A 25,245-nucleotide genomic window follows, 5' to 3' on the forward strand; every position below is an offset into this window, starting at 1 on the left:
TTCCTACCATACCCCAAGAAAATTAACAACCCCTAAGAAAACAAAGGAATAAGAGAAAAAAAAAACCTAAAATAACTCTATTGCTTCCAACATGATCTTACTATATCCAAGAAAGTTTACAGACCATAATCATTCCTGAGCATTCCCATAACATTGAGATTACCCTTCATAGTTTATTTGTTCTTATTAGATTATCATTCCCCCTCCACTAATTGGTATCTCTAGGTCCCCTACATTCTACAGTATAAAACATTGTACATTTTTCACAAAATTCACATGAGTGGTAACATACAATATCTCTCTTTTTGTGCCTGGCTTATTTTGCTCAGCATTATGTCTTTTTTTTTTTTTTTAATCTTCATTTTATTGAGATATATTCATATACCACGCAGTCATACAAAACAAATCGTACTTTCGATTGTTCACAGTACCATTACATAGCTGTACATTCATCACCCAAATGAATCCCTGACACCTTCATTAGCACACACACAAGAATAACAAGAATAATAATTAGAGTGAAAAAGAGCAATTGAAGTAAAAAAGAACACTGGGTACCTTTGTCTGTTTGTTTCCTTCCCCTATTTTTCTACTCATCCATCCATAAACTAGACAAAGTGGAGTGTGGTCCTTATGGCTTTCCCAATCCCCTTGTCACCCCTCATAAGCTACATTTTTATACAACTGTCTTCGAGATTCATGGGTTCTGGGTTGTAGTTTGATAGTTTCATGTCTCCACCACCAGCTACCCCAATTCTTTAGAACCTAAAAAGGGTTGTCTAAAGTGTGCGTAAGAGTGCCCACCAGAGTGACCTCTTGGCTCCTTTTGGATTCTCTCTGCCACTGAAGCTTATTTCATTTCCTTTCACATCCCCCTTTTGGTCAAGAAGATGTTCTCCGTCCCACGATGCCAGGTCTACATTCCTCCCCGGGAGTCATATTCCACGTTGCCAGGGAGATTCACTCCCCTGGGTGTCTGATCCCACGTAGGGGGGAGGGCAGTGATTTCACCTTTCAAGTTGACTTAGCTAGAGAGACAGGGCCACATCTAAGCAACAAAGAGGCATTTGGGAGGAGGCTCTTAGGCACAACCATAGGGAGGCCTAGCCTCTCCTTTGCAGCAACCGTCTTCCCAAGGGTAAAACCTGTGGTAGAGGGCTCAACCCATCAAACCACCAGTCCCCTATGTCTGTGGTCATGTTAGCAACCATGGAGGTGGGGTAGGCGAATACCCCTGCATTCTCCACAGGCTCCTCAAGGGGGCACTGCATCTTTTTTTTTTCCTTGTTTTTGTTTTTTTTTAACTTTCCCTTCTTTTTCAAACCAACTGTATGAAAAAAAAGTTAAAAAGAAAACAAACATACAATAAAAGAACATTTCAAAGACACCATAACAAGGGAGTAAGAAAAAGACAACTAACCTAAGATAACTGCTTAACTTCCAACATGTTCCTACTTTACCCCAAGAAAGTTACCTAATATAGCAACATTTCTGTGAACTTGCTCCTACTATATCCATCAGAAATTAACAGACCATAGTCATTCCTGGGCATCCCCAGAACGTTAAATAGCTTATCTGTTCTTCTTGGATTATTGTTCCCCCTTCCTTAATTGCTCTCTATTGCTAGTTCCCCTACATTCTACATTATAAGCCATTTGTTTTACATTTTTCAAAGTTCACATTAGTGGTAGCATATAATATTTCTCTTTTTGTGCCTGGCTTATTTCGCTCAGCATTATGTCTTCAAGGTTCATCCATGTTGTCATATGTTTCACGAGATGGTTCCTTCTTACTGCCGCGTAGTATTCCATCGTGTGTATATACCACATTTTATTTATCCACTCATCTGTTGAAGGACATTTGGGTTGTTTCCATCTCTTGGCAATTGTGAATAATGCTGCTATGAACATTGGCGTGCAGATATCTGTTCGTGTCACTGCTTTCCGATCTTCCGGGTATATACCGAGAAGTGCAATCGCTGGATCGAATGGTAACTCTATATCTAGTTTTCTAAGGAACTGCCAGACTGACTTCCAGAGTGGCTGAACCATTATACACTCCCACCAACAGTGAATAAGAGTTCCAATTTCTCCACATCCCCTCCGGCATTTGTAGTTTCCTGTTTGTTTAATGGCAGCCATTCTAACCGGTGTTAGATGGTATCTCATTGTGGTCTTAATTTGCATCTCTCTAATAGCTAGTGAAGCTGAACATTTTTTCATGTGTTTCTTGGCCATTTGTATTTCCTCTTCAGAGAACTGTCTTTTCATATCTTTTGCCCATTTTATAATTGGGCTGACTGTACTATTGTCATTGAGTTGTAGGATTTCTTTATATATGCAAGATATCAGTCTTTTGTCAGATACATGGTTTCCAAAAATTTTTTCCCATTGAGTTGGCTGCCTCTTTACCTTTTTGAGAAATTCCTTTGAGGTGCAGAAACTTCTAAGCTTGAGAAGTTCCCATTTATCTATTTTCTCTTTTGTTGCTTGTGCTTTGGGTATAAAGTCTAGGAAGTGGCCACCTAATACAATATCTTGAAGATGTTTTCCTACATTATCTTCTAGAAGTTTTATGGTACTTTCTTTTATATTGAGATCTTTGGTCCATTTTGAGTTAATTTTTGTGTAGGGGGTGAGGTAGGGGTCCTCTTTCATTCTTTTGGATATGGATATCCAACTCTCCCAGCCCCATTTGTTGAAAAGACCATTGTGACTCAGTTCAGTGACTTTGGGGGCCTTATCAAAGATCAGTCGGCCATAGATCTGAGGGTCTATCTCTGAATTCTCAATTCGATTCCATTGATCTATATGTCTATCTTTGTGCCAGTACCATGCTGTTTTGGCAACTGTGGCTTTATAATAAGCTTCAAAGTCAGGGAGTGTAAGTCCTTCCACTTCGTTTTTCTTTTTTAGAGTGTCTTTAGCAATTCGAGGCATCTTCCCTTTCCAAATAAATTTGATAACTAGCTTTTCCAAGTCTACAAAGTAGGTTGTTGGAATTTTGATTGGGATTGCATTGAATCTGTAGATGAGTTTGGGTAGAATTGACATCTTAATGACATTTAGTCTTCCTATCCATGAACATGGAATATTTTTCCATCTTTTAAGGTCCACTTCTATTTCTTTTAGTAGAGTTATGTAGTTTTCTTTGTATAGGTCTTTTACATCTTTGGTTAAGTTTATTCCTAGGTACTTGATTTTTTTAGTTGCTATTGAAAATGGTATCTTTTTCTTGAGTGTCTCTTCAGTTTGTTCATTTCTAGCATATAGAAACATTACTGACTTATGTGCATTAACCTTGTATCCCGCTACTTTGCTAAATTTATTAGCTCTAGTAGCTGTATCATCGATTTCTCAGGCTTTTCTAGATATAAGATCATATCATCTGCAAACAATGACAGTTTTACTTCTTCTTTTCCAATTTGGATGCCTTTTATTTCTTTGTCTTGCCGGATTGCCCTGGCTAGCACTTCCAGCACAATGTTGAATAACAGTGGTGATAGCGGGCATACTTGTCTTGTTCCTGATCTTAGAGGGAAGGCTTTCAGTCTCTCACCATTGAGTACTATGCTGGCTGTGAGTTTTTCATATATGCTCTTTATCATGTTGAGGAAGTTTCCTTCAATTCCTACCTTTTGAAGTGTTTTTATCAAAAAGGGATGTTGGATTTTGTCAAATGCTTTTTCAGCATCTATTGAGATGATCAATTGATTTTTCCCTTTTGACTTGTTAATGTGTTGTAATACATTGATTGATTTTCTTATGTTGAACCATCCTTGCATGCCTGGAATAAACCCCACTTGGTCATGGTGTATGATTTTTTTAATGTGTCTTTGGATTCGATTTGCAAGTATTTTGTTGAGGATTTTTGCATCTATATTCATTAGGGAGATTGGCCGGTAGTTTTCCTTTTTTGTAACATCTGCCTGGTTTTGGTATTAGATTGATGTTAGCTTCATAAAATGAGTTAGGTAGTGTTCCATTTTCTTCAATGTTTTGAAAGAGTTTGAGTAAGATTGGTGTCAGTTCTTTCTGGAAAGTTTGGTAGAATTCCCCTGTGAAGCCATCTGGCCCTGGGCATTTATTTGTGGGAAGATTTTTGATGACTGATTGGATCTCTTTGCTTGTGATGGGTTGGTTGAGGTCTTCTATTTCTTCTCTGGTCAGTCTAGGTTGTTCATATGTTTCCAGGAAATTGTCCATTTCCTCTACATTATCCAGTTTGTTGCCATACAGTTGTTCATAGTATCCTCTTATAATTTTTTTAATTTCTTCAGGATCTGCAGTTATGTCACCTTTTTCATTCATTATTTTGTTTATATGGGTCTTCTCTCTTTTTGATTTTGTCAGTCTATCTGGGGGCTTGTCAATCTTGTTGATCTTCTCAAAGAACCAACTTTTGGTGATATTTATCCTCTCTATTGTTTTTTTTGTTCTCTATGTCATTTATTTCTGCTTTAATCCTTGTTATTTCTTTTCTTGTACTTGGTTTAGGATTGGTTTGCTGTTCATTTTCTAGCTTCTTCAGTTGATCCATTAGTTCTTTGATTTTGGCTCTTTCTTCCTTTTTAATATATGCGTTTAGTGCTATAAATTTCCCCCTTAGCACTGCTTTTGCTGCATCCCATAGGTTTTGGTATGTTGTGTTCTCATTTTCATTCGTCTCTATATATTTAGCAATTTCTCTTGCTATTTCTTCTTTAACCCACTGATTGTTTAGGAGTCTGTTGTTTAACCTCCAGGTATTTGTGAATTTTCTAAGTCTCTGATGGTTATTGACTTCTAATTGTATTCCATTGTGGTCAGAGAATGTGCTTTGAATAATTTCAATCTTTTTAAATTTATTGAGGCTTGTTTTATGTCCCAGCATATGATCTATTCTGGAGAAAGTTCCATGAGCACTAGAAAAGTATGTGTATCCTGGTGATTTGGGATGTAATGTCCTGTATATGTCTGTTAAATCTAATTCATTTATCAGATTGTTTAGGTTTTCAATTTCCTTATTGGTCTTCTGTCTGGTTGATCTATCTATAGGAGAGAGTGATGTGTTGAAGTCTCCCACATTTATTGTGGAAACATCAATTGCTTCCTTTAGTTTTGCCAGTGTTTCTCTCATGTATTTTGTGGCACCTTGGTTGGGTGCATAGACATTTACGATTGTTATTTCTTCTTGCTGAATTGCCCCTTTTATTAGTACGTAGTGGCCTTCTTTGTCTCTCAAAACATCCCTGCATTTGAAGCCTATTTCATCTGAGATTAATATTGCTACACCTGCTTTCTTTTGGCTGTAGCTTGCATGAAATATTTTTTTCCATCCTTTCACTTTCAGTTTCTTTGTGTCCCTGTGTCTAAGATGAGTCTCTTGTATGCAACATATTGATGGTTCATTTTTTTTTATCCATTCTGCGAATCTATATCTTTTAATTGGGGAGTTTAATCCATTTACATTCAACGTTATAACCGTGAAGGTGTTTCTTGAATCAGCCATCTTATCCTTTGGTTTATGTTTGTCATATTTTTCCCCTCTGTCTATTAATATCCTTTATTGTACCCATACCGAATCTCTTTAGTACTGAACCTTTCTCCAAGTCTCTCTGTCCTTTCTTTGTTTCTCTGTCTGTAGGGCTCCCTTGAGTATCTCCAGTAGGGCAGGTCTCTTGTTAGCAAATTCTCTCAGCATTTGTTTGTCTGTGAAAAATTTAAGCTCTCCCTCAAATTTGAAGGAGAGCTTTGCTGGATAAAGTATTCTTGGCTGGAAATTTTTCTCACTCAGAATTTTAAATATATCGTGCCACTGCCTTCTTGCCTCCATGGTGGCTGCTGAGTAGTCACTACTTAGTCTTATGCTATTTCCTTTGTATGTGGTGAACTGCTTTTCTCTTGCTGCTTTCAGAACTTGCTCCTTCTCTTCTGTGTTTGATAGTGTGATCAGTATATGTCTCGGAGTGGGTTTATTTGGATTTATTCTATTTGGGGTTCGCTGAGCATTTATGATTTGTGTATTTATGTTGTTTAGAAGATTTGGGAAGTTTTCCCCAACAATTTCTTTGAATACTCTTCCTAGACCTTTACCCTTTTCTTCCCCTTCTGGGACACCAGTGAGTCTTATATTTGGACGTTTCATATTATCTATCATATCCCTGAGGTCCATTTCGATTTTTTTCAATTTTTTTCCCCATTGTTTCTTTTATGCTTTCGTTTTCCATTCTGTCATCTTCGAGGTCACTGATTAGTTGTTCAACTTCCTCTAGTCTTGTACTATGAGTGTCCAGAACCTTTTTAATTTGGTCAACAGTTTCTTTAACTTCCATAAGATCATCCATTTTTTTATTTAGTCTTGCAATGTCTTCTTTATGCTCTTCTAGGGTCTTCTTGATTTCCTTTATCTCCCGTACTATGGTCTCATTGTTCATCTTTAGTTCTTTGAGTAGCTGCTCTAGGTGCTGTGTCTCTTCTGGTCTTTTGATTTGTGTGCTTGGGCTTGGGTTATCCATATCATCTGGTTTTTTCATGTGCTATATAATTTTCTGTTGTTTTTGGCCTCGTGGCATTTGCTGAACTTGATAGGGTTCTTTTAGGATTTGTAGACCAATTGAAGTCCTTATCTCTAATTTATCAGATCTACAGCTTCGTGGAGTACACTTTCTCTAACTAACCAGCAGGTGGCGTCCACGAGCCACCTGTTCTCCACAAGCCAGTTCTCCCCTGCTTAGCCTTTTTGGTGAGTGGGGGAGTGAGTCTTGTGGGGTCCAACTGGTGTACCAAGCTTGCGTGTGTAGTTGGTGTTGCCTGCCCTGTATATGGGGCGTGTTTCTGTGCAGTCAGGGCGGGGGGGTGGCTCTAACAATCAAATCTCCCTGGTGATCCTAGAGTCTTAAAGCTGCTGCAATAGTCTAATCCTTCAGTTCAGTCCTGCCACAGTTTGTCTCTGCCACTGACCCACAAGTCCTTGGTATTGGCGTATGGCTCCTGAGACTTGCAAGTGGGCCCCTCTTCCAGGCCGTGCACCCCGGGTCCTCTGTTGAGGGATGACTGTGCTATGTCACAGGTGAGTGCCGTCCCCCCAGGGCAGTTCTGGGCTGCTGGGCTGCGTTGGGAGGCTCCCAGTCTGCTGAAATGATGGCTGAATGGGGCTTTGTTAATTCACACTGCTCTACCTTCCCAACTCTGGGACAATCAGCTGAGGTTGCAGGGAAGGCTAATGTCCACGCCCAGTTTTGTGGTGTGTGCCTGTTATTTGAAGCACTTCCGTCACACTGGGTTGTCTGGGGCAGTTCTGGGCTATGGGGCTGGCGATGGGCAGGAGTGTTTCCTGTCCACCAGGATGATGGCTGTGAGCGGACACCCCCCTTTTCTTGGGAAGTTGTGGTGTTTAGTGAATTTTCTCAGCCACTGGATTATTGCGTTTTGTCTCAGAGCTCTCCTAGTTCTGCTCTTGACTTGACCTGCCCAAATAGCAAGTCTTTGAAGCTTTCTGTATTGGGCTTCTTAGAGTAATTGTTTTAGAAAAAGAAGAAAGGATTAAAAAAAAACAAAAACAAACAAACAAAAAAAAAACGAGCCCTCCTCACAGATCTAATGGGTTATTGAAATGCTAAGAGACAAAGCAACCAGGGCAATTAAGGAAAGGTCCACAGGGCAGAGAGATCAGCTTTTCTTCGGGATTTGCATATGCGCCTCAGGGCCCTTCCCCTTTCTATGTTCACCAGAACTCCAAAAATCCTCCACTTTTATTTTGGAGTTTTTCGTGTTGTTTTTTTTTCTATGCCTGTCTCCTCTCTGCTGGGCTGGCTGCTCTCAGATTCTCTGGTGTCTGGTCTCAGTCTATCTATGGTTGGAGTTTGGATCAGTAGAATGAGCTTCCGATAAGGGCTGCCACTGCAGTTCTCCCTTCTCCTTCTCGGAGCTGACAGCCCCTCCTCCCACGGGACTGAGCCTGGCAGGGAGGGGCGCGGGTCCCCTGGCCGCAAAAACTTACAGATTTCGCTGATCTCAGCAGTTCCACGTTTTCATGAGTGTTGTATGAAGTATGCCCAAAGTCAGATTGCTCTGTGGTGTCCAGTCCACGCAGTTCCTGGCTTTCTATCTACTTTCCTGGAGGAGTAACTAAAACATACAGCTCACCAGTCTGCCATCTTGCCCCGCCTCGCTTTAGGATGTTTTTGATTACTAATTCAGTTTCCTTCTTGGTTATAGGTTTATTTGGATTTTCTATTTCTTTTTGAGTTTGTGGTAGTAGTTTATGTGTTTCTAGAAATTTTTCCATTCCATCTAGGTAATCCAATTTGTTATCACAGAATTGTTCATAGTATTTTTATAACCCTTGTTATTTCTGAAAGACCAGTACTGATGTTCCCATTCTCATTTCTGATTTTGTCTTTTATCTGTTTTTTAGTCAGTCTAACTAAAGATCTGTCAATTAAGTTGAACTTTTCAAAGAGGCAACTTTTGGTTTTGCTGAAATTTTACACTGTTTTTCTATTCTCTTTATCTCTGCTCTAATCTTTTATTATTTCCCTCCTGTTGCTAGCTTTGGGTTCAGTTTGCTCTTCTTTTCCAAGTTCCTTAAGGTATACAGTTACATTACTGAAGTGGGATCTTTTTTAATAGGAATCTACAGCCTTTACATTTCCCTCTAACCACTGGTTTTGTTGTATCTAATATGTTTTGGTATGTTGTGTTTCTGTTTTCATTCACCTCAGGTATACTTTAGTTTCTATAGTGATTTCATTTTGATCCATGTTTGTTGAAGAGTGTTTGGTTTAATTGCCACATAATTGTTACTTTTCCAGTTTTCCTTATTATTGATTTCTAGTTTCATTCCATTTTGATCAGAAAAGATAATTTGTATTATTTTATTTTATTTTTATTTTTTTTGTATTATTTTAATATTTTAAAATTTGCTAAGACTTGGTTTGTGGCCTAACTTACGGTTTTCCTGCAGAAAGTTCATGTACACTTGAGAAAGTGTATTCTGCTACTGTTAGGTGGAATGATCTATATAATATCTTTAGATCTATCTGGTTTATAGTGCTGTTCAAGCCCTCTTTCTTCCTTACTGTCCTTCTGCCTGGTTGTCATATCAATTATTGAAAGTGGGGTACTGAAGTCTGCAACCATTATTGTAAAATTGTATTTCTCAAGTCCATCAATTTTTGCTTCACATATTTTTGGGCTCCATTGCTAGACAAATACATGTTTATAATTATTTCTTCTTGACAGATTGACCCCTTTACAATTAATAATGTCCTTCTTTTGTCTCAAAATATTTTTTGCCTTAAAGTCTATTTTCTCTGACAATAGTCAAACCAGCTCTTTTCATTACCGTTTGAATGGTGTATCTTTTTCCATCCTTTTACTTTCAAATTCTTTGTGTCTTTTCATCTTGTAGAAATCATATAAATAGATCATACTTTTTCATCCAATCTCTGCCTTTTCATAGGAAAGTTTAATCAATTTACATTTAATGTCATTAATGATATAGAAGGTTACTTCTGCCACTTAGCTATTTGTTTTCCGTATATGTTTTTGGTCCTCAATTCTTCCATTACTGTCTTTTTAATATTTAGTTAATTTTCTTGTAGTGTACCATTTTGATATTTTTCCTTATCTCTATTTTTAAAAAGTTACTTTGTTAGTGGTTACTTTGGGAATATAATTAATAACTTAAACAACAAACTATTTTGAATACTACCAACTTAGTTTCATTAGAGTACAAACGCTGCTCCTATAAATCTCCATTCCTCCCTCTCTATATTGTTATTGTCTCAAGTTACATTTTCATACATTGCCTCTTAAATCATAAACAGGAGTTACAAATCGAATGCCCTTTAATATTGGCTTTTATATTACCTATGTATTTAACTTTACCAGTGTTTTTTATTTCTTCTTATAGCATTTAGCTACTATCTAGTGTCCTTTCATTTCAGCCTGAATAACTCCCTTTAGCATTTCTTGAAGGGAAGGTCTACTGGTAATGAACTCCCTTGCTTTTGTTTATCTGGAAATATTGTAATTTTTTAATCTTTCTTGAAAGATAGTTTTCCCAAATATAGAATTCTTGATTTTTTCTTTCTTTCAAGACTTGAAATGTCATACCAATACCTCCTGGCCTCCACAGTTTCTAATAGAAATCAGTGGTTAATCTTATTAAGGACTCCCTTCTACATGATGAGTCACTTCTCTCTTGCTGCTTTCAAAATTCTTTATCTTTGGGTTCTGAGGATTTGAATATGACTTGTCAATCTCTGAGTTTATCGTCCTCGAAAATCATTCAGATTCTTGGATACGTATATTTGTGCCTTTCATCAGACTTGGGAATTTTTCAAGTATTACTTCTTCAAGTAGTCTTTCTGCCACTTTTCCTTCTCACTTCACCTTCTGGGACTTGCTTATGATATCTAAGTTGGCACACATAAACTTTATGGTGTCATGAGCTTGCCAGTGTCGATAGGTCCCTCAAGCTCTGTTTATTTTCCTTTGTCCTCTTTTTCTTTCTGTTCCTCAGACTGGATAATTTCAATCATTTTTTTTCCCAAGTTTGCTGATCCTTTCTTCTGCCACTTAAATCTGTAATTGAACCCCTCTAGGGTATTTTTTGTTTCAGTTATTGTACTTCTCAGTAATTTGTTTGGTTCCTTTTATAATGTCCTTATCTTGATCTTGAATAATATTATTTTGTTGATAGATTTTGTTTCCAGTTTACTTTAGTTCTTTGTCCATGGTTTCCTTTAGCTCATTGGACATACCTAAGACAACTGATTTAACATCTTTGACTAGTAATTCCAATGTCTGGGCTTTTTCACTTATGGTTTCTGTCATGTTCTTTCTTTCCTGTGAATGGGCCATACTTTCCTGTTTCTTTGTATAATTTCCTGTTGATAAATGGAAATTCTGAGAATTATGATGAGATAATTCTGGAAATCTGATTCTCCCACTTATCAGGGATTACGGATTTTTGCATGTTGACAGCTATGGCCATCTGTTTGTGCCTTTTCCAAAGATTTTTGCAAAGTTTGCATTTTTGTGTGTGATCACTGAAATTTCTGTTCTGTTATCTCTGTGGTCAGCTAGTGACTTAACAAAGATATCCTTAAATGTCTGGCTTCAAAAAGTGGGGTAAAACGCATGCTTTCTCTTTAAACCTTCCAATGGGCACTGCCATGAAAAATGTTGCAGTCTAAGGACCAAAACCAATACAAGCATTTGTTCCAGTTCCTAAGTGCACCGCCTGACCAACCAAAATGAATAACATAAAATTTTTGGAAGGCAAAGTCCCACTGCCTGCCTGGGAACCTGCCAACTGATCATGGGCTGCTATCCCCAAAGCTGCTTATGTGGCTGAAGAAAGGGGGATGGTCAATGGTTTGTGCATAATACTAACTTATGGAAGATCAGCAACCTCTTCTTTCCCCAAGCATTCCCCTTGCTGTTGTAAGTGTCAGATCAGCTTCCAGAGTTGCGAAACAGTTGATTCCAATCACTCTTTCCAGCCTAATGTTTGCTTCAGTGGAGGGACTGACCCCTATAGCTTCCTACACTGCCAGTTTGTGTGACATCACTCCTTTTTGGCTATTTTTTAAGTATGCATTTCCTGACTTGAACTCGAACTACAAAGGCCTCAAATGGTATCCCTGAGATAATTTAAAAACAGGAATTTAAAATTTTGTTGTCTGATATTATTATTTCAAATAATTTTTATTAGAGAAATTGTGGGTTTACAGACCAATTCGCATAAAATACAGGATTCCCATACACCACCCCCACCACCAATGCCTTGCACTGGTGTGGAACATTTGTTATAATTGATGACAGCACTTTTTTGTAATTGCACTAATTTTTTTTTAACAGTAGTTATCTTTGTTACAATTGATGAAACATTATTAAAACAGTACTATTAACTATTGTCCCTAATTTGCATTAGGTGTTTTTTTTCCATAAACCACCCTATTATTAGTACTTTGTATTAGTGTCATACCTTTACTATAATTCATAAAGAACATTCTTGTACTATTAACTGCAGTCCATCATACACAATAGGGTTCAAGCATTATACAGTTCAATGTTTTATCTTTTCATTCTTATTCTTGTAACAGACACAACATAAAGTTTCCTCTTTTAAACCACACTGGCCTACATAATTCAGTGCTGTTAATCACACTCACAATAATTTGCCACATCACCACTATCTATTTCCAAACCTTCCCAATCAACCTAAATAGAAATTCTATTCAAATTAAGCATAAACACTGCATTCTCCAACCCCAATCTATTCCCTGGTAACCTATATTCTAGATTCTAACTTTGTGAGTTTGCTTATTATAATTAGTTCATATTAGTGGATCATACCACATTTGCCCTTTTGTGTCAGGCTGATTTCACTCAGCATATAATGTCCTCAAGGTTCATCCAAGTTGTTGCATGCATCAGGGTTTCATTCTTTCTTACAACTGAATAATATTCCATCATGTGTATACACCATATTTTGTCCACCTATTCATTGGTTGATGGACACTTGGGTTCCTTTCATTTTCAGCAACTGTGAATAATGCCACCATGAACATTAGTAAGCAAATATCTGTTTAAGTGCCTGCTTTCAATTCCTCTGGGCATATACCTAGTGGCGGGAATGTCAAGTCATATGGTAATTCTATACCTAGCTTCCTGAGGAACTGCTAAACTGTCTTTCACAGTGGCAGCACCATTTTACATTCCCACCAGCAATGAATGAGTGTTCCTACTTCTCCATACTCTCCAACACTTGTAGTTTTGTTTTTTAAATATTAGCCCTTCTGATGGGTATGAAAGATTTTTCATTGTGGTTTTGCTTTTTTGCATTTCCATAATAGCTAGTGATGTTCAACATCTTTTTGTGTGCTTTTTAGCCATTTGTAGATATTCTTTGGAGAGTATATTCAAGTCTTTTGACCATTTTAAAATTGGGTTATCTTTTTATTTTTGAGTTGTAGCATTTCTTTATAGATTCTGGATATTAAACCCTTATCAGGTATGTGGTTTCCAAATATTTTCTCCCATAAATAGGTTGTCTTTTCACTTTTGTAACAAGGTCCTTTGAGACACAAAAGGTTTTAATTTTGAGGAGGTCTCATTTGTCTATTTTTCCTTTTGTTGCTTGTGCTCTGTGTGTGAAGTCCAAGAAACCACTGCCTACCATAAGATTCTGAATATGCTTCCCTATATTTTCCTATAGGAGTTCTATAGTCCTGGTTCTTATATTTAGGTGTTTTATCCAATTTGAGTTAGTTTTGTATATGGTGTGAGACTGGGGTCCTCTTTCATTCTTTTGTATATGGATATTCAATTCTCCCAGCACCATTCACTGAAGAGACTTGTTTACCAATTGAGTGGACTTGGCATCTTTGTCAAAAATTGATTGGCCAGAGATGTGAGGGTCTATTTCTGAATTCTCAATTCTATTCCATTGGTCAATATGTCTAATCCTGTACCAATATCATGCTGTTTTGATTACTGGAGCTTTGTAATATGCTTTAAAGTCATGATGTATGAATCTGCCAAGTCTGTTCTTTTTTAAGATGTTTTTGGCTATCTGGGGGCCTTTACCCTTCTAAATAAATTTGATAATTGGCTTTTCCATTTCTGCAAAGAGGGCAGTTGGGATTGTCTTAAATCTGTAAATTACTTGGGGTAGAATCAATATCTTAATGATATTTAGTCTTCTAATCCATGAACACAGAATGTCCTTCCATTTATTTAAGTCTTTTTTTATTTCTTTTAGCAATGTTTTGTAGTTTTCTGTATACAAGTCCTTTACATCTGTTCTAGTTTGCTAATGCTGCAGAATGCAAAACACCAGAGATGGACTGGCTTTTATAAAAAGGGGGTTTATTTGGCTACACAGTTACAGTCTTAAGGCCGTAAAGTGTCCAAGGTAACACATCAGTAATCGGGTACCTTCACTGGAGGATGGCAAATGGCGTCCAGAAAACCTCTGTTAGCTGGGAAGGCACGTGGCTGGCGTCTGCTCCAAAGTTCTGGTTTCAAAATGGCTTTCTCCCAGGACGTTCCTCTCTAGCAAGCTTGCTCCTCTTCAAAACGTCACTCACAGCTGCACTGAGTTCCATCTCTTTAAGTCAGCACGTTTATATGGCTCCACTGATCAAGGCCCACCCTGAATGGGTGGGGCCACGCCTCCATGGAAATATCCTATCATCTACAGTTGGGTGGGGAGTATCTCCGTGAAAACAACCTAATTCAAATGTTCCAACTTAATCCCCACTATTCTGTCTGCCCCACAAGATTGCATCAAACAATATGGCTTTTTCTGGGGGACATAATACATTCAAACCGGCACAACATCCTTGGTTAAATTTATTACTAGATATTTGAATCTTTTAGTTGCTATCGTAAATGGATTTTTTTTCTTGATTTCTTCCTCAGATTGCTCTTTACTAGTGTACATTAACACTACTGAAATTTGCATGTTGATATTGTACCCTGCCACTTTACTGAATTTATTAGCTCTAGTAGCTTTGTTGTAGATTTTTCTGGACTTTCTATATCTAGGATCATGTTAATTGCAAATAGTGAAAGTTTTACTTCTTCCTTTCCAATTTGGATGCCTTTCATTTCTTTTTCTTGCCTAACTGCTCTGGCTAGAAGTTGTAGTACAATGTTGAATAACAGTGGTAACAGTGGGCATCCTGGTCTTGTTACAGATTTTAGAGAAAAAGCTTTCAGTCTTTTACCATTGAGTATGATTTTAGCTGTGGGTTTTTCATATACACCCTTTATCATGTTGAGGAAGTTTCCTTCTATTCCCATTTTTCTAAGTGTTTTTATCTAGAAAGGATGCTGGATTTTGTCAAATGCCTCTTCTTTGTCAAAGGAGACAATCACGTAGGGCTTTTTTTCCCTTCATTTTGTTAATGTGGCATATTACTGATTTTATGTTGAACCATCCTTGCATACCTGGGATAAAAACCCACTTGATCATGGTGTATACTTTTTTTAATGTGCTGTTGGATTCAGTTTGCAAGTATTTTGTTGAGGATTTTTGCATCTATATTCATAAAAAATATTAGTTTGTAATTTTCTTTTATTTATCTAGCTTAGGTATTAAGGTGATATTGGCCTCATAGAATGAATTAGGAAGCATTCCCTCCTCTTCAATTTTTTTGGCAGAATTTGAGCAGGACTGGTATTAATTCTTCTTGGAATGACTTGTAAAATACACCTGTAAAGCCATCTGGTCCTTGACTTTTCTTTTTTGGGAGGTTTAGCAGACTGATTCAATCTCTTTTCTTGTAATTGGTCTGTTGAGGTCTTCTGTTTCTTCTGGAGTCAGTGTAGATTGTTCCTGTGTTTCTAGGAATTTTTCTATTTCATCTAGGGTGTCTAATTTCTTGGCACACAGTTGTTCATAATATCTTATGATCCTTTTTATTTTTGTGGGGTCAAAATTAATCTTCCCCCTCTCACTTCTGATTTCATTTATTTGTGTCTTTTTGTCACTCTAGCTAAGTATTCCAGTTTGCTAGTGCTGCCGTTATGCAAATACCAGAAATGAATTGGCTTTTATAAAGGAGGTTTATTTGGTTACAAAGTTCTGAAGGCCATGAAAATGTCCAAATGAAGGCATCAACACAAGTATACCTTCACTGAAGGAAGGCCAATGGCATCCAGAAAACCTCTGTTAGCTGGGAAGGCACGTGGCTGGCATCTGTTAATCCCAGGTTGTGTTCCAGCTCCACGCTCAGCTCCTGTGCATTCTTCAAAGTATCTTTCTTGGCTGCAGCACCTCCTTCTGCCTGTGAACACTTTTATAGGACTCAAGTGATTCAATTAGGACCCACCCCACCTCCACGGAAATTATCGAATCAAATGTCTCCCCCATAGCTGATTGAGTCACATCTCCATGGAAACACTGAATCAAAGGATTCCAACCTAATCAACACTAATATGTCTGCCCCCACAAGACTGCATTAAAGAACATGGTGTTTTGGGGGACATAATACATCCAAACCAGCACACTAAGGGTTCATCAATTTTATTGTTCTTTTCATAGAACCAACATTTGGTTTTGTTAATTCTATTTTTTTTTTTTATTCTCAATTTCATTCATTTCTGCTCTAATCTTTGCTATTTCTTTCCTTCTGCTTGCTTTGGGCTTAGTTTGCTGTTCTATTTCTAGTTCCTTCAGGTGTGTAGTTAGGGTAATCTGATTATTTCCTTAGTAAAGACATCTAAAACATGGAAATATTTGGCCAGATGTTAGATATTTCAGGATTTCATACCATTATGAGTCAGTATGGCTTTTCAGATACATTTAACAACTATGTTTATCAGTTAGGCTATTAAGAAATAGATGGTAGACAATATTTATTTACCCAGAGAAAAGTGCCAATTAAGGTATTTTAAGGTTGTCATTTAGTAATCTTGATAACAAGGCAAAGGCAGTAAGAATCATAGAACTCAAGAACTTGAACTATGACAAGACTTTCAGTAAAACCCAAATTTTTACATTCAGGAAAAATGAAATTCAGAGAAATTAATTTATCCAAAGTCACACAGCAATTTAGTGGCCAGATTCTAAGTTCATAATCTTATAACTACAATGTGAGCTTTTTTTATTCATGGATAATGTAAAAAAGAGAGAAAGTTTTTTTAAAGGCAATGTCATAAATGTACTTACATTTGATGCTGGTACTCATGCTTAATGGAACTGAGCAATCTACTGCAGCTGAAAGAGAAAAATTAGTTGTTTAATAACACTCCATATTATTTGTAAATGACAATAGGTATCAAAAATGTGGAAATCACAAAGGGTTCCAGATATTTGTTTTGTGTTCTTGTTTTGATTTATATCAAATATAGTTCTAGAGATGAAAAACACAATATCTCAGATTGAAAAATACACTGGTTTGGATTTACAAAGCTCATTAAGTATTGCAGACAGAAATATTATTGAACTTGAAAACACAACAATATAAACTATTCAAAATGAAGTAGGGTTAATAAAGACTGAAAAAAAAAAAAAATGAGAGCATCACTGACCTAAAATACCTGTATCATGTATCTTAAACATACTTGCCACTGGAGTCCCATAACAGTTTTGGGAAAAAAAAAGAGCAAAACTGAGAGACTTCCACTACCTGATTTCAAGAGTTCCTTGATTACTATAGCAATTAAGGCAGTATGGTATTGGCATAAATACAGACTTATAGATCAATGGAATTTAAGTTCAGAAATAGACCCATACATATCGTCAACTGATTTTCAAAAGGTGTCAAGGCAATTCAACTGGGAAAGGATCCCTTCCACAAATGGTATTAGAACATTCGGATATCCACAGGCAAGAAAACGGTCCTTACGTCATCAACAAAAATAAACTAAAAGTTGATTACAGACCTAAATGTGGGCATTAAAACTATAAAACGATAAATCTTCTAGGAAAAAAAAATACAAGAAAATCTTAGTGACCTAAAATTAGGCAAAGATTTCTTAAACTTGATTTAAAAAAGCAGAAACTATAAATATCCTGAAAAACTGAACTTGATTTCACATGATATTCATGTCACCAATTATTCTTATTTTGAACCATTTAATAATACAAACTTCATAAAATATGAACTTCATAGCATTTAATAACTTTAGCTCTTCAAATGAGAAAATAATTTTAAAAAAGAACATGTGAACAACTGATGAAATTCAAGTAATATGTGTAGTTAATAGTATTATATCCATATTAATTTCCTGGTTTTGATAACTGTAACATGGTTATGTAAGATATTTACATTAGGGGAAGCTGAGCAAAGAGTATATAGTAACTGTACTGTTCTGCAAGTTTCTGTAAGCCTAAAATTATTTTAAAATATGTTAAAAAAAAGAAAAAGAAAGCATTTCACAGACTGGGAGAAAATAATTTGTAGAACATGTATCTAATACAGGATTTGTATCTACATTAGGTACATAAAGAATACACACAACTCAATACTACAAGACAAGCAATCTATTTTTTTAAATGGGCAAAAGATTTCAACAATTTACCACAGAATATGTAGAGATGGCAAAAAAAAAAAAAGAAAAGTTCCTCAACATAATTAATCATTAAGGAAATGCAAATTAAAATTATGAGATACTACCTATCTACTACAATGGCTAAAGACTGCTAATATGAAGTGGTGGTGATGACATACTGGTGATTGAAATGCAAAATGGTATAGTCACTCTGGAAAACAGTTTTATAGTTTCTTATAAAGGTAAATTGTTTGTTGGGAATTGTGGGAAGATGGCAGAGTAGGGAGCTCCAAGAATCAGTTCCTCTACCATAACAATTATTAAGTAGGCAGGAATTATCTGAATCAACTATTTTATAACTCTGGAGTCCAGTAGAACATGGTAAAGCATCCAGGGAAAAGTGGGAAGAGGAGGCTTGTAAGTTACAGTTCATATCAGTTAACTGCTCTTTTCATGTGGCAGTTACCAGCAGCCATTCCCCACTCTTGCAGCAGGCAGCAGTGGCGTTTGGCCCCAGGCATAGCTTGCTAGTGCCAGAAAGGGACATAAAAATCCACTTCCCAAAGATCAGGGTGGGGCGCAAGACCACTACTGATCGCTGCCTTTGATTAGATACTTTGGATCACTGAAGGCACAGCTTTGAGGGCAGCTATTGTTCCAACCCACCCCGAACAAGGGCAGCACAGAAGCTTCAAAGACATTACACTCCCTCAGAGCTGTGGAGGTCAGTGGGAGGGCTGAATTTGCTGGGCAAGGGCCAAGTCAAGAGCTGGAGAGCTGTGGAAGAAGCTCCTGGCGCCATACCTGGTCCCTCCCTCATCCCCTCTCCAGGGCAGTTTAGTGCTGACCAGCCCTCCCTTTGTGGTCCCTGGCCTCGTTCTGGCTTGGAAAGACTGACCTGAGAAACCCCTCTACATGCTCTCCCTCCCAGAGTTTTCCCTCCATGCAAAAGCAGCTTATGGTAACAAAAGCAGTGTAAAAAACAATTGAGGTAGATAGCCTGGAGCAAACAAAGACTAGACTGTGGACATACTGGACAAAGACTTTAAGAAATGATCTTCAATATGCTCAAGGAGATGAAAGAAAATACAGAGAAAGAACCAAAGGATATCTGGAAAACAAGAAAATATCTGGAAGACAATAAAATGTTAAAAAATAAACATTTTAAAAAGGAACCAAGCAAAAATAGGAGTTGAACACCATAATAACTGAAATGAAAAATTCCCAGGAAGTTTTCAACAGAATATCATAGCTGGCAGAAGAAAAGAATCAGCAAACTTGAAGATAAGATAAATGAAATGAGTCAGGCTGAAGAACAGAAAAAAAAAAGATAAGAAGTGAAAGTAGCCTAAGAAACCTCTGGGACACCATCAAGCATACCCATATATGCAATAAGAGAATCCCAGAAGGAGAAAAAAGAAATGGTCAGAAGGAATATTCAAAGAAATAATGATAGAAAACTCCCCAAACTTAGCATAAGATACACAAGATATGAATATGCACAACCAAGAAGTTCAGAAAATACTAAACAGGATTAACTTGAACAAAACTATGCCCCCTCCCATAATGATCAAACTGTTAAATGCAAAGGACAAGAGAGTTGTGAAAGCTGCAAGAGAAAAGCAACATGTTAAGTACAAGGAGTCCCAACTAGATTAAGTACTGATTTCTCAACAGAAACCATGAATACTTAATGCTGAAAGAAAACAATGGCCAACCGAGAATTTTATGTCTGGCAAGACTTTCTTTCAAAAATGAGGAAGAGATTAAGACATTCCTAGATAAAGAAAAGTTGAGGGAGTTAAGTAACACTAGACCTGCCCCAAAAGCAATGCTAAAGGGAATTCTTCAGAATGAAAGGAAAGGACACTAGACAGTGGTTCAAAGTAGCATAAAGAAATAAAGACCTCCAGTAAAGGTAACCATTTGGGTAAATATTAATGCCAGTACTATTCTATTGTATTTTTTAGTATATAACACCAATTCTTATTTCCTACAGGTGCTAAAATGCAAATGCATAAAATGTAATGATAAATCTTTGCTTTTAGACATACAATATACAAAGATATAATCTGTAACAAGTACAAAAAAAAAGAAGGGTGGATGGAAGGGTATATGAACAGTATAGGTGTATGCTATTTAAATGAAGTTGGTATCAAATCAGATAGGATTGTTATATTGTTTAGAATGTTCAATTTAAACCGATGGTAACCACAAGGAAGATATACGAAAAACATACCCAGACAGAATTGAGAATGGAATCAATATGGCACGTTACAAAAAGATCAAATAAACATGAAAGAGGTATTAATGGAAGAATTGAGGGACAAAAAAGGTATAAGACATACAAAGACTAAACAGCAAAATGGAAGAAGAAATTTCTGCATTATCAGTAGTGACTCTGAACATAAATGGATTAAATGCTCCAGTCAAAGGGCAGAGATCAGCACAGCAGATGAAACACCATGACCAAACTGTATGCTATTTATGAGACACTTTAAATTCAAAGACATAAGTAGACTGAAAATAAAGGGATGGAAAAAAATACACCATGCAAGTAGTAACCAAAGAAGAGCTGGGGTAGCCATACTAATATCAGATAAGATAGACTAAGTCAAAAACTGTTACGAGGGACAAAGTCGGTCATTATATACCGATACAAGAGTCAATTCAATTAGGAGATGTAACAATTACAAATATCTATGACCTAATAGCAAAGCCCCAAAATAAAGGAAGCAAATGCTGACAGATTTGAAGACAGAAATTGATGGTTTACATTAATAGATTTTAATACACCTCTTTCAATATTGGATAGAACATCTAGACAGAAAATCAATAAAAGACTTGAACAATACACTAAATCAACTAGACCTAACAGACACAAATAGAACACTTCAAGTAATAACAGAATACACAATCTTCTCGAGTGCATATGGTTATTCTCCAGGACAGACCATATGTTAGGACACAAAACAAGTCTCAGTAGATTAAAAAACATTGAAATCATACAATGTGTATTCTCTGACCACAATGGAATGAAGCTCAAAATCAGTAACAGAGGGAGAAATGGAAAATTTACAAAGATGTGAATTTAAACCTCTTAAATAACCAATTGGTTAAAGAGGAAATCACAAAGAAGTTAGGAAATAGCTTGAGGTGAATGAAAGTGAAAATCCAATAAACCAAAATGTATTGGTTGCTGCAAAGGCAGTGCTGAGAGGGAAATTCATAGCTCTAAATGCTTACAGTAAAAAAAGAGAAAAGGTCTCAAATCAGAGACATAACTTCAAAACTGGAACCACTAGAAAAAGAAGAGCAAATTAAATCCAAAGTGAGCAGGAGGAAAATTACAAAGATTAGCGATAAATGAAATAGAGGACAAAAAAATGAAGAAAATCAATATAACCAAAAGTTGGTTCTTCGAAAAGATCAGTAAAATTGACAAACCTTTAGCTAGACAAAGTAAAACAGAGAGAGACTACAGATAATGAAAATCAGAAATGAAAAGGGGGGCATTACTACCGGCCACCCCTAAAATAAAAAGGACTATTAAGGAGATACTATGAGTGACGTCATCAACATGGCAACATAAACAGCTACTGACAACTTCTCTTCAGAGATTCAGCATAGAAAAGGACAATTCTGACTTGTTCAGAATCTGGAGGAAGGTTTAGACTGGAGAAGAACCTTAACAAATGCCAAACTGAAAACAGAGAAAAATATCAGTAATGAAAATGTTCTAAAATTGACTGTGGTGAAGAATGCACAGCTACATGGTGCTATTGTGAGCCACTAATTGTACTCCTGGATGGATGATCTGGTGTGTAAATAGATCTCAATAAAATTGCATTTTAAAAAAGGAGAATACTATGAACAACTGTATGCCAATAAACTGGACATCTAGATGAAACTGTCAAATTCTTAGAAGCACACAAACTACCTATACAGACTCAAGAAGAAATAGAAGATCTCAACAAACCAATTATAAGTAAAGAGACAATCAGTAATCAAAAACCTCCCAATAAAGAAGTCAAGGACCAGATGACTTCACAGGAGAATTTTACCAAATATTCCAAGAAAATTAATACCAATCCTGCTCAAACTCCGTCAAAAAATTGAAGAGGAGGGAATACTCCTGAATTCATTCCATGAGGCCAACATCCCTTATTCTAAAGCCAGATAAAAATACCGAAAGAAAATTACAGACCAAAATCTTTTATAGATGCAAAATACTAGCAAATCAAATCCAACAGCACATTAAAATAATAAGACACCATGATCAAGTGGGGTTTATCCCTGGTATGCAAGGGGTTCAAGATAAAAAAATTAACCCACCACTTGAACAGAATGTAATCCACTACATTAACAGAATGAAGGAATAAACACATTACATTTATAATAATAACAAAAAGAGTCAAATATCTAGGAATAAATCTAACGAAGGATGTAAAGGATTTGTACACATAAATCTATAAAACATTGCTAAAAGAAATCAAATTAGATGTAAATGAATGGAAGGACATCACCTGTTCATGGATTGGCAGACTAAATATTGTTAAAATGGCAATTCTACCTAAAGAGATTTACAGACTCAACATAATCCCAATCGAAATTCCAAGACCTTTTTTGCAGAAATGTAAATGCTAACTATCAAATTTACATGATGGGTAAGGGGCTCCAAACAGCCAAAGCCACCCTGAAAAAGAAGATTAAAGTTGGAGGACTCAAACTACCCAATATTAAGCCACAGTAATCAAAAGAACATGGTGAAGATGGCAGACTGGTGAGCTGTATGTTTTAGCTACTCCTCCAGGAAAGGAGGTAGAAAGCCAGGAACTGCGTGGACTGGACACCACAGAGCAATCTGACTTTGGGCATACTTCATACAACACTCATGAAAACGTGGAACTGCTGAGATCAGCGAAATCTGTAAGTTTTTGCGGCCAGGGGACCCGCGCCCCTCCCTGCCAGGCTCAGTCCCGTGGGAGGAGGGGCTGTCAGCTCCGGGAAGGAGAAGGAAGAACTGCAGTGGCAGCCCTTATCGGAAACTCATTCTGCTGATCCAAACTCCAACCATAGATAGACGGAGACCAGACACCAGAGAATCTGAGAGCAGCCAGTCCAGCAGAGAGGAGACAGGCATAGAAAAACAACAACACGAAAATCTCCAAAATAAAAGCGGACGATTTTTGGAGTTCTGCTGAGCGTGGAAGGGGGAAGGGCAGAGCTCAGGCCCGAGCACAGGCCCTGAGGCGCATATGCAAATCCTGAAGAAAAGCTGATCTCTCTGCCCTGTGGACCTTTCCTTAACGGCCCTGGTTGCTTTGTCTCTTAGCATTTCAATAACCCATTAGATCTCTGAGGAGGGCCCTTTTTTTTTTTTTTTTTTTTTTTTAGTCCTTTTTTCTTTTTCTAAAACAATTACTCTAAGAAGCCCAATACAGAAAGCTTCAAAGACCTGCAATTTGGGCAGGTCAAGTCAAGAGCAGAACTAGGAGAGCTCTGAGACAAAACGCAATAATCCAGTGGCTGATAAAATTCACTAAACACCACAACTTCCCAAGAAAAGGGGGTGTCCGCTCACAACCATCATCCTGGTGGACAGGAAACACTCCTGCCCATCGCCAGCCCCATAGCCCAGAACTGCCCCAGACAACCCAGTGTGACGGAAGTGCTTCAAATAACAGGCACACACCACAAAACTGGGCGTGGACATTAGCCTTCCCTGCAACCTCAGCTGATTGTCCCAGAGCTGGGAAGGTAGAGCAGTGTGAATTAACAAAGCCCCATTCAGCCATCATTTCAGCAGACTGGGAGCCTCCCTACACAGCCCAGCAGCCCAGAACTGCCCTGGGGGGATGGCACTCACCTGTGACATAGCACAGTCATCCCTCAACAGAGGACCAGGGGGTGCACGGCCTGGAAGAGGGGCCCACTTGCAAGTCTCAGGAGCCATACGCCAATACCAAGGACTTGTGGGTCAGTGGCAGAGACAAACTGTGGCAGGACTGAACTGAAGGATTAGACTATTGCAGCAGCCTTAAAACTCTAGGATCACCAGGGAGATTTGATTGTTAGAGCCACCCCCCACTCCCTGACTGCCCAGAAACACGCCCCATATACAGGGCAGGCAACACCAACTACACACGCAAGCTGGGTACACCAATTGGACCCCACAAGACTCACTCCCCCACTCACCAAAAAGGCTAAGCAGGGGAGAACTGGCTTGTGGAGAACAGGTGGCTCGTGGACGCCACCTGCTGGTTAGTTAGAGAAAGTGTACTCCACGAAGCTGTAGATCTGATAAATTAGAGATAAGGACTTCAATTGGTCTACAAATCCTAAAAGAACCCTATCAAGTTCAGCAAATGCCACGAGGCCAAAAACAACAGAAAATTATAAAGCATATGAAAAAACCAGACGATATGGATAACCCAAGCCCAAGCACCGAAATCAAAAGATCAGAAGAGACACAGCACCTAGAGCAGCTACTCAAAGAACTAAAGATGAACAATGAGACCATAGTATGGGATACAAAGGAAATCAAGAAGACCCTAGAAGAGCATAAAGAAGACATTGCAAGACTAAATAAAAAAATGGATGATCTTATGGAAATTAAAGAAACTGTTGACCACATTAAAAAGATTCTGGACACTCATAGTACAAGACTAGAGGAAGTTGAACAACGAATCAGTGACCTCGAAGATGACAGAAGGGAAAATGAAAGCATAAAAGAAACAATGGGGAAAAAAATTGAAAAAATCGAAATGGACCTCAGGGATATGATAGATAATATGAAACGTCCAAATATAAGACTCATTGGTGTCCCAGAAGGAGAAGAAAAGGGTAAAGGTCTAGGAAGAGTATTCAAAGAAATTGTTGGGGAAAACTTCCCAAATCTTCTAAACAACATAAATACACAAATCATAAATGCTCAGCGAACCCCAAATAGAATAAATCCAAATAAACCCACTCAGAGACATATACTGATCACACTATCAAACACAGAAGAGAAGGAGCAAGTTCTGAAAGCAGCAAGAGAAAAGCAATTCACCACATACAAAGGAAACAGCATAAGACTAAGTAGTGAATACTCAGCAGCCACCATGGAGGCGAGAAGGCAGTGGCACGATATATTTAAAATTCTGAGTGAGAAAAATTTCCAGCCAAGAATACTTTATCCAGCAAAGCTCTCCTTCAGATTTGAGGGAGAGCTTAAATTTTTCACAGACAAACAAATGCTGAG

At 37.5% G+C, this 25,245-nt stretch overlaps 1 protein-coding gene across 3 annotated transcripts in view; it reads right to left on the reverse strand.

The window, feature by feature from the left end:
- The window catches only part of SPATA7 (spermatogenesis associated 7), a 71,220-nt gene that overhangs the window by 30,011 nt on the left and 15,964 nt on the right, over window positions 1–25,245 (reverse strand). For all 3 annotated transcript variants that reach the window (XM_037832131.1, XM_037832133.1, XM_037832130.1), the window contains one exon: window positions 16,675–16,722. In XM_037832131.1, coding sequence (XP_037688059.1) covers window positions 16,675–16,722 — 48 coding nt within the window. The remainder of the gene's footprint in view (window positions 1–16,674; window positions 16,723–25,245) is intronic.

The sequence above is a fragment of the Choloepus didactylus genome, chromosome 4 (genome assembly GCF_015220235.1).
Source record: "Choloepus didactylus isolate mChoDid1 chromosome 4, mChoDid1.pri, whole genome shotgun sequence".
Taxonomy (NCBI): domain Eukaryota; kingdom Metazoa; phylum Chordata; class Mammalia; order Pilosa; family Megalonychidae; genus Choloepus; species Choloepus didactylus.